The 10,219-nt window shown below is 39.6% G+C and overlaps 1 protein-coding gene across 1 annotated transcript in view; it reads left to right on the top strand.

Annotated features, from left to right (window-relative positions):
• Window positions 1-200: 200 nt before the first annotated feature.
• The window catches only part of DNAI3 (dynein axonemal intermediate chain 3), a gene marked incomplete at both ends in the record, with an annotated part of 62,364 nt that continues 52,345 nt past the window's right edge, over window positions 201-10,219 (top strand). Inside the window, 6 exons of the mRNA XM_080802107.1 lie at window positions 201-282; window positions 692-730; window positions 5,644-5,825; window positions 6,384-6,488; window positions 8,463-8,612; window positions 9,688-9,887. Coding sequence (XP_080658233.1) covers window positions 201-282; window positions 692-730; window positions 5,644-5,825; window positions 6,384-6,488; window positions 8,463-8,612; window positions 9,688-9,887 — 758 coding nt within the window. The remainder of the gene's footprint in view (window positions 283-691; window positions 731-5,643; window positions 5,826-6,383; window positions 6,489-8,462; window positions 8,613-9,687; window positions 9,888-10,219) is intronic.

The following is a 10,219-nucleotide window of genomic DNA, read 5'->3' as shown; positions in this document are numbered from 1 at the left end:
GATCTTGTTAATAGGACTGTGGTCACAATAAACCTTCGGTCACAGAACACCCAGCCTGTGAAGACACATGTTGCTTTCACCAAAGGCAAAGCTTAGAAAACATATTCTTACATTTTACTGGATGATAATGCTTATTATTTGAAACTGTAACACAGAATTTACTAATGATATTATCTCTTTATGCAGCCCAAGTCAGAACCATGGCTCCAAAATCTAGAAAACAAAAGAGCTCTGGTGGCCAAAGAAAATCAAAACGGACCAAAACCAAACAAATGTTACCTGGTAGGATTGTTTTTTCATTAATGGGATTTTTATGGATCTAGCGTTTGTATATATATTTGCTGCCAAAATGACTGGGGTTTAATGTATCAAATAATGACATAGTTTTGCTGTCATGAAGTCAACCACAAATGGAATTTAAAATATGGAGATTTATTCCTATGCTTGATTCATTTCATTAGAATACCTGTTAAATGTCATATAATGAATACCATAGCAAATATATCACAAGAATTCTGTGAAGAAAGATAATTTTTTCAAATTCTATTTAATCATTCATAAAATAGTTTAAATCTTCATTGTGTATTTATGTTTGTGCTTTGTGCTTTGATGCTTGGTAAAAGACTGTAATAAACTACTATATTTATGTGATTCAAAAATGCAAATGTGACATCATTTTATTATATTCTAGATAGTGAAGAAAGAGAGCCTATAAATATGGAGAGCATGGGTAAGTGGAAATATAATTTACAATTTATGACCCCAGTTTTAGAATATTTTAATATGCAATAAGCAAACAAAAGTACAAATTGAGGTGATTGATGATGTACATGGGCTAAAATTATATTATGTCATTTAGAATATAAAGTGAAAAAGTATTAAAATTTTAAAGTAATTAAAAATTTTAAGGAAAGAATAAAAAGTAAAAGTGGAAGAGAGAATTTCAAATTGAGAAGTAGACTTGAACAGATCAGTCTCTTACAAATCTAACATGGTATGGTTACGGAAGAGAGTAGAAAGTATGTAAGTCTGTTAGTTATTACTTTCATTAGAATAATATTTTTAAGACTCTGGCCTGTACCTCGAGGTAAGATTCAAGTATTTCAAGTTGAAGAGGCTAATTTTTGAACAAATAAACTAGAACTTAGACAACCAAATTAATGTCGTTCCTACTTGCAGAGGCTAAATAATCTTATTCCATTAGGACCTTTTGTTTTGGCTGTTGTTGAAACTTTCCTCTTAGATTGGACTTAGGTGATGCCCTTCGTGTTTAGAGACAGGGAGGAAACAGTGAGGGTTGGGGAAGAAGAAGATCCAAAAGCCTTGTTGGTTGTTATAAAGGCTCTGACTTTGAGCCATGTAGGATGGAGGCTACTCAAGTGGTATTTAAACAGAGGAGTGATGGGGTCTGACTTGTTTGTAAAGTGTCACCCTGGCTACCTAGCTGGGAATTTCAGGGACGGAAGCAGAAACCAGTCCAAAAGCTACTGCAGGAACCTATGAAAGAGAAGGTGGTAGCTTGGGCCAGGGTGGTAGAGGGGTAGTGGAGATGGCAGGAGGATGTCAACTGACAGTAGATGGCACTGGAAGAAGGCACAGTAAATAATTTACTGAATTAATGAATGTACCACCTCAAAACTTGGAAGTTGTCTTTGACTCCTTTCTCCCCCTCAACACCTCCCCATCCCCATTAAACCATCCCACTTCTAAAATATATCCCATCCACTTCATGTTATGTCCACATCTGCAGCCTTAGTCCAGACCTCCACATCTCCTATCCAGATTGGTTCCTTGGCCCTCAACTGGTATCACTGCTTCTACTTACTCTCCTTCCATTCATTCTCACACAACCTGGTCATGTGTCTTTCCTGTTTAAACTCTCTTATGAGTAACTCTCTTTACTTTGCCATTATAGCAGTCCTGTCTCTGCTTCCCTCTCTTTGTCTGTCTCTGTCTCTCTCCTCTCCCCCCATGTTCCCATCCCAATCTAGATCCCACCAGCCTTGCTTAGCAGACGGTACCTCAAAGTTATTCCTGCCTCAGGGCCTTTGTTCTTGCTACTCCTGATACCTGGATTGATCGTCCCCCAGATATTTATGCATCTATCTCCTTTTCACCATTCAGATCTAGATATGATCCAATCCCACCTCTGCAAGAGGACTTACTTGACCTCTCCTTCACCTGGCACCATTTTATTGCCTTCATAGCACTTATCCTAATTCTGAAATTAAAGTACAGTCAATTCTTGTTTTTCTTGGAAGTTCTATACAGTTGCTGCTAACACTGGATTAGCAAGTACTGAGCTATTGCTCCTAGGGTAAATATAGAGGTAGGTTCCTATGAGCCTCTAGTCACATTTTCACTAGCCAATCAATACATAAACTTGTTTTATGTGCATTTGTTTGAAGACACCTTATTTAATATATATTATCGATTCATTAACATTGAACTCATAGCCAAATGCACTATAACTCATGTCTAAATGATGCTTATTTAAGACACAAATTTTCCCCACAAGTCTACACAGCCTTCTTGCATTAGGAACACTAGATGGCACTTCAGCACTTCAGCACTATGCTTGGGGGCCATTTTAACTGGCAAAATCACCAAAAGAAAAAGTACCAAAAAATTAAAAGTTAAATGGCTTAAAAATTAAATGGCTTATTATCTTGCAGTTTTGGAAACTAGGAGTCTGACATTACTTTCTTTGGGTCAAAGTCAAGGTATTGATAGGACTGGTTCCTTCTGTAGGCTTTGAGAGGAGGATCCACTTCCTTACCTTTTTCAGCTGAAGGCTCTCTGCATTCATGGACTTTTGGTGCTTTCCTCTCTTTCCAAGGCCAGCAGTATAGCATTTTCTAATCTTTCTGTCTTTGACCTCTGCCTCTTTGTCACATCTTCTTCCTTGACTTTGACCCTCCTGCTTTCCTCTTATAAGGATCATAGTGGTTACCTTGGGCCCTGCTCAGGAGCCCAATGATCTCCCCATCTGAAGTTAATTTCATCACATCTGCAAGTCTCTCTTGTCATATAAGGTAACTTATTCACAGGTTTCAGGGATTAGGACATGGACACTTTCAGGGGGGCTCTATTCTGTTTACCACAAGTGATTAGTAGCATAGGTTTGGGAATTAGACTTGGCTCAGTTCATAATTCTGCCACTTAATGACGGTGTGGTCACAAATGAATTCACCTCCCTGAACATCTGCTTCTCGTCTGAAAAACAAGGTAGCGTAGGGACGCCTGGGTGGCTCAGGGGTTAAAGCCTCTGTCTTCGGCTCAGGTAGTGATCTCAGGGTCCTGGGATCGAGCCCCACATCGAGCCCCACATCGAGCCCTGCATCGGGCTCTCTGCTTGGCAGGGAACCTGCTTCCCTTCCTCTCTCTCTGCCTGACTCTCTGCCTACTTGTGATCTCTGTCTGTCAAATAAATAAATTAAATCTTTAAAAAAAAAAAAAAAACAAGGTGGCATGACTATCTCATGAGATTATTGTAGGTTAAATTAGACAATACATGCCCACTTCCTTACATGGAGCTGTCACAAAGACAGTTCACACTAACTGTTGTTACTATTTTTAAAAGATACTATAAAGACATAGACCAATGAGTGAGAATGCAGAAACACAAAGCTCACATATACATGGTCAATAGATTTCCAAAAAAGTGCAAAGGCAGTTCAGTGGAGAAAGGACAGTCTTTAAAACAAACGATACTGGGACAATTGTATATCTATATGCAAAAACAAAACAAAACAAAACAAAAACCAAAAACCTTCAACCCATACTTCATGACATATACAAAAATTAACTCAAAATGGATCATAGACCTCATTATAAAACCAAATATTATAAAACTTCTAGAATGAAACATAGGAAAAATTCTTTGTGACCTTGGGTTAGGCAAAGATTTCCTAGATATGACACCCAAAGTCATGGAATACTAGTCAGAAATGTAAAGGAATGAACCAGGTTTTACATGCAACAACATGAATGAATCATGAATCTCAAAATAATTATGCTAAGTAAAAAAAGATAAACAAACAGAAAGAATACATACTGTGTAACTGCATTTATAAATATTCCATAAAAAGTGAACTAAGCTATAGTAATAGAAAGCAGATCAGTGGTTACCTAGGGGTGCAGGCAGGGAGGAAGGGACAGGAGGGACCTTTGTTTGGGTGATTATGGCTGTGTTCTTTACGTTGGTGTGGTGATGGCTTCATCATTTGATGATTTATCAAATCATCAAGTATATCATATATCATTTGATATATTTATCAAAGTGTATGCTTTAAATATATACAGTTTATTGTTAGCCAATTATATCTCAATAAAACTGCTTTTAAAAAGGAAATAGCAACCAAATTGTGGAAAAAAAAAAAGTACAGATGAAACACATGGAAGTTATTTAAATTAGTTTGTTTCAAAATGCAGGGGCAGTTGGGGCCCCTGGTGGCTCAGTGGGTTAAGCATCTGCTTTCAGTTCAGGTCATGATCCCAGGGTCCTGGGATCAAGCCCCATATCAGGCTCCCTACTCAGCGGAGAGCCTGCTTCTTCCTCTTCCTCTGCCTGCCACTTCCCTTGCTAGTGCTTGCGCTCTCTCACTCTCTCTCTGTTACAGAAATAAATTTTTAAAAAATTATTTTTAAAAATGCAGAGCAGTTGATGTATATTGAGGACTCTGGTCTGTAGGGCACAGGACTCTTCCTTGTACACACTGTAAGATTCTGAGGGGTGAGTTCTGTGGGGCTTGAGTCTGTCTGTGGCTCCTGCTCTATGAGCTACTAGGTCAGTAACTGCCATTGACCGCCTCCTATGAAGTGTGGTCTGTTACCTCCCTGGCCACATGTGAGGGAGGAGCAGGACCCTCTCCCATGCTCTGCTGTGTCCACACATTAGAGAGAAGGTATAGCATGGCAGTAAGAGGGCAGGGACCTTAGTTTGGATCCCAGCTCCCACATTTCCAACTCCCAAGGAGAGAAAAATGGCAGCTGGTCCCTAATTCATGAACAACTTGTATTTCAAACATTTATTATGCCAACTGATTGTGATTTGGAATATATTTCCACAAATAATCAGCGTTATGCATATAGCATATGCATATGATCCTCCCCAATAATTGTGTCATAGAGCCACTAGGGTGGGGAGTAAATATTTCTATAGAAAAATAAATCCCAAATTCCACTTTGAGAAGCCACATGTTCTTCTCCACTGGGAAAAAAGATGTCAGGACGTCTAGGTTTATAGAATCTGGAGAAGATGGGAGTGGGCTCTGGGACCCTGGGAGGGAGAGTTGGGGGAGGAAGTTTTAGGGTTAGATCCACAGCTGAGACTGGGACTGTGGAAGCTGATGGTGATAAGAAGGGGAAGATGAGAAGATGGCTTGAGATAGAGGAAATAGAGCATACTATGAATAGAGGCTCTCTCTTGAGAGGTAGTATTACAGATAATTGTTATTTTCTTCTTTTTATCTTTTTTGACATTTTCTGTAATGGACAGACTTACTTTAAAAATAAGAACAATGATTTTTAAAGTCTTAAAATTTTAACCAAGATAATTATTTAAAGCAAACAACTGCATGTTTCCTCTTAATACTTTAAGTGGTTATATTTAGTGTCCAAATTCTACTTTGCCTTCCCCAGGTCATCCGGAAATTTACCCTTTAGTATTAACTACCCAGACCCAGGAAATATTCAAATGCCGAATAGACGAAGATATCACAGATGAACAACCTTATAAACTTATCAAAAAAGAAGATATTTTTGCAGACTTTCGGAACAGAGCTGCGGTATCTGACTTCTACCCAGTCAAAAAAGTTATCCAGGTAAGTAAAACATCCCTCTTTATTTATTCAGTCCTGTCTCAAGAGGTTTCTGGTACATGATAACAAAAGATAGAGAGATTGTTGAGTTTAAATCTGTGGAATGCCCCTCCCCCAACAAAGGAATTTGCCCACCTTTCCTATGGAATCCTGCTTGATAATCCTCTGTGAAAAGCAAACACCTGTCAGTGACTAATCCTTGCTTCACACCCAGGAAAACTTATCTTTGCCCAGTTTCAACTAGAATAGGAATCTACTCTTATTTTCCTATACCGCTTCAATTTTTTACTTCATAATTTTGGTCTGATTTGTCTCCAAACATGCTACTGAACACCAACACCAAGTAAAAGGAATGCTGCTTTTTTTTCCTGTTAGAAATGGTAAATTCCCCAGACCTACTGAGTTTTAAGTGCTTTGTTAATAGAATAATTTTATAATCTGGGATTATGAGCCATAGATTAGCACTATGGCTATCTTTTATGACTGATTAGAAAAATACCAATTTTGTGTCTGAATAAACTGAATGAACGCTGACCTTCTCTTTTGATTCTATGCCTACAGGAATATCCTGGAGACGAGCTTCTGGTTGTTTATGACAAAGACTTCAAATATGGACTTAACTTTTATCTTATTGGAACTGAAGAGGGCAAAGAAAACTATTTAAATGTAAGCATATGCCAAGTCCTTGCATTCTGTTGATTGTCGGAAGGAAAGAATAGCTTTGGGGGACAACTACACATGGTTTTTTTTTTTTTCTTTTTTAAAAAATTTTATTTTATTTTTCAGTGTTCCAAGATACATTGTTTATGCACCACACCCAGTGCAGTGCTCCATGCAATATGTGCCCTCCTTAATACCTACCACCAGGCTCACCCACTCTTCACCCCACTCCCCTCCAAAACCATCAGTTTGTTTCTCAGAGTCCACAGTCTCTCATGGTTCATCTCCCCCTCCAATTTCCCTCAACTCACTTCTCCTCTCCAACTCCTAATGCCCTCCATGTTATTCCTTATGCTCCACATGTAAGTAAAACCATATGATAATTGACTTTCTCTCCTTGACTTATTTCACTCAGCATAATCTCCTCCAGTCCCGTCCATGTTGATACAAAAGTTGGGTATTCATCCTTTCTGATGGCTGAGTAATATTCCATTGTATATATGCATCATATCTTCTTTACCATTCATCTGTTGAAGGGCATCTTGGCTCTTTCCACAGTTTGGCAATTGTGGCCATTGCTGCTATGAACATTGGGGTACAGATGGCCCTTCTTTTCACTACATCTGTATCTTTGGGGGAACTACCCAGTAGCGCAATTGCAGGGTCATAGGGTAGCTCTATTTTTTTTTTTCATCATCACTAGCCATCAGGGAGATTCAAATCAAAACCACATTGAGATACCACCTTACACCAGTTAGAATGGCCAAAATTAGCAAGACAGGAAACAACGTGTGTTGGAGAGGATGTGGAGAAAGGGGAACCCTCTTACACTGTTGGTGGGAATGCAAACTGGTGCAGCCACTTTGGAGAACAGTGTGGAGATTCCTCAGGAAATTAACAATAGATCTTCCCTATGACCCTGCAATTGCACTGCTGGGTATTTACCCCAAAGATACAGATGTAGTGAAAAGAAGGGCCATCTGTACCCCAATGTTTATAGCAGCAATGGCCACGGTCGCCAAACTGTGGAAAGAACCAAGATGCCCTTCAACGGATGAATGGATAAGGAAGATGTGGTCCATATACACTATGGAGTATTATGCCTCCATCAGAAAGGACGAATACCCAACTTTTGTAGCAACATGGACAGGACTGGAAGAGATTATGTTGAGTGAAATAAGTCAAGCAGAGAAAGTCAAGTATCATATGGTTTCACTTATTGGTGGAGCATGACAAATAATATAGAGGACAAGGGTAGATGGAGAGGAGAAGGGAGTTGAGGGAAATTGGAAGGGGAGGTGAACCATGAGAGACTATGGACTCTGAAAAACAACCTGAGGGTTTTGAAGGGGCGGGGTGGGAGGGTGGGGGAACCAGGTGGTGGGTATTAGGGAGGGCACAGATTGCATGGAGCACTGGGTGTGGTGAAAAAACAATGAATACTGTTACGCTGAAAATAAATAAAAAAAAAAAAATAGAACTACACATGGTTTTGATTATTCTTGTTCAGCTCTCTTTCCCTGAGACCTAGACCGGGCCCTGGGGCTTAGAGTAGGTAAGCAGTAAATGCGGGATGACCTAAATCAAACACCTCAGAGTAACAGATACTCTACTTATTTGTCCTTTACTGACTCAATGAGAGCAGAAACAATAAATCTGGAGGAGCATTGCTCCTGGCCACTCTTTGTCTCATATTCCTGGCTCTCCTCTTGCCATCTCCATGACTTTAGGTAAGTTACTGAACCACTTGTCTGCAAAGTGTTAGCACCAATAGTATCTGTTTCCAGAGCTGCTGTGAAAATTAAATGTTTTTTTTTCCTTTTGCTTAGTTTCCTTCTCCTAATTCAAAAACTGAACTAAGAATAAAGAAAATAAGGAAGTGTTTAATTTATACAAACATAAATTTTATTGTGAAATATTCACATGCAGCTATCACTACTTTTGGTCATATATTTTAGAGTGCTGGTTATTTTACTCTAGGCCCCAGAAGTACCAGAAGAACAGGAAGAATATAAAGAGTATATTCCAGAAGATGTATATGTTTATAAGCCACCTGTCTCTAAACCATGGGTTTCTTTGGGCAGTGAGAAAGAAATTGAGGAAGAATCGGTTAAGGAATCTACAAAGCAGGTCAGAGACTTGGGTATGATCTTCAGCCTGTTACCTCTCTGTAATGCTGAACAACACTGATTCCTGAGGGATCTGTGAGGTTTGCTATGTTTGCCAATGGGGATGTGGTTTTTCCTTTGATAGAAGAATGGTCATTGTTTGGGGTATTTGGGTATTAAGGGTAGAATTGTATTTCCCAAAAGATTTATGTTGAAGTCCTAACACTCAGTACCTTAGAAGGTGATTTTATTAGGAAATAGGGTTGCTAATCCAATATGACTGGTGTCCTTATAAAAAGATGGCCATGCAAAGACACAGAGACACAGGGAGAACACCATGTGAAGAAGGAAACAGAAATGGGAGTGATGTATCCACAAGCCAGGGAAGAGCCAGGATTGCTGGCCATTACTGGAAGCTAGGAGAGAGGCAAAGAACAGATTCTCCCTCAGAACCTTTAAAAGGATCAAACCCTTCAGAACCTTAATCTCGGACTTCCAGCCTCCACAACTATGAATGACAATAGTTGAAATAAAGTCCTATTGGTTTAAGCCACCCAGGCTGTGCCCCTTGGTTACATCAGCCAGAGGAAACTGACGCAGTGGCATTCCCAGGGCAGCCTCTGAGAAGAAGATTTGTATGTGAGTGATTTATTATGAAAGTGCTCCACAGAAGAATAGGGAAAGAAGCAGGACAGGGACATAGCAGAAGTCCTACAAGGATGCAATCTCAGGCAAAAGGCCAGTAGAGGAAACCTTTAGCTTGAACCCCTAGGGGAACTCTGGAGTAGAAATGACACCTGCGTTGTCCCAAACAGAAGCAAAGGAGATGGACTTCCACGTGTCTCCCACCAGTCCAACACCGGCGAGTGCCAGTCACTTCCTATTCTTTTTGTCTTGTACCAAAGTGGTCCCAGTAGTTAGAACAGTGCTCTGTAGAAGAGAAGCAGGGGGTGACCCTGAAAATGGAAAGCACACAGAACTGGAGGGGCAAACAGTATAGAAAGAGATTTGAGAGGATCCAAGCAGAGCACCTGTACTGTCTACCTGTACTGTCTACTGAACTTGATTGTTACTTTCACTGCTCACATGTGTTGCAGATTACATATATGATTTCTCGAAAACGAAGTGAGTTTGGAGCGCCAATCAAGTTCAGTGACCAAAATGCTACCAGTGTAAAAGATGCCTATATTGAATGTCCAGCCTACCCAGATAAACATTTTACCCTTAAACAACTTGAGAAAGATATTGGCATGCAAGTAGTCCCCAAAGTGAAGGACATAAGTACTCAAACAAGATGGTAAGTATGTGATGGGGGTGTATATATTCGAAGGCAATTACAGTAAAATCTAGCAACATCCATGCTTATTTTGAAAGATCTTTATAATAGAAATGTGTTGACAATGAAGACATAGATCTTCACAGAGCAATTCAGGAAGATCTACTTATACTCAACAATGCCTTTTAAAATCTCAATAGGAAAAAATTAAGTTAAAAAACCCCAATAGGAACAGGATAGACAAGTCCATAAGAATGTAAACACTGAAGTGGGACAGTAACTGATGCTGTTAATAAGCACACTCCTGCCCTCAGAGCAGGCTCCTGTTGTCTCTCACCTTTGGCTCCTAACCA

Source organism: Martes martes (assembly GCF_963455335.1).
Source record: "Martes martes genome assembly, chromosome: 4".
NCBI lineage: Eukaryota > Metazoa > Chordata > Mammalia > Carnivora > Mustelidae > Martes > Martes martes.
Note: the sequence above shows the minus strand (reverse complement) of the source record. Positions and strands in the feature narration are given on the sequence as shown.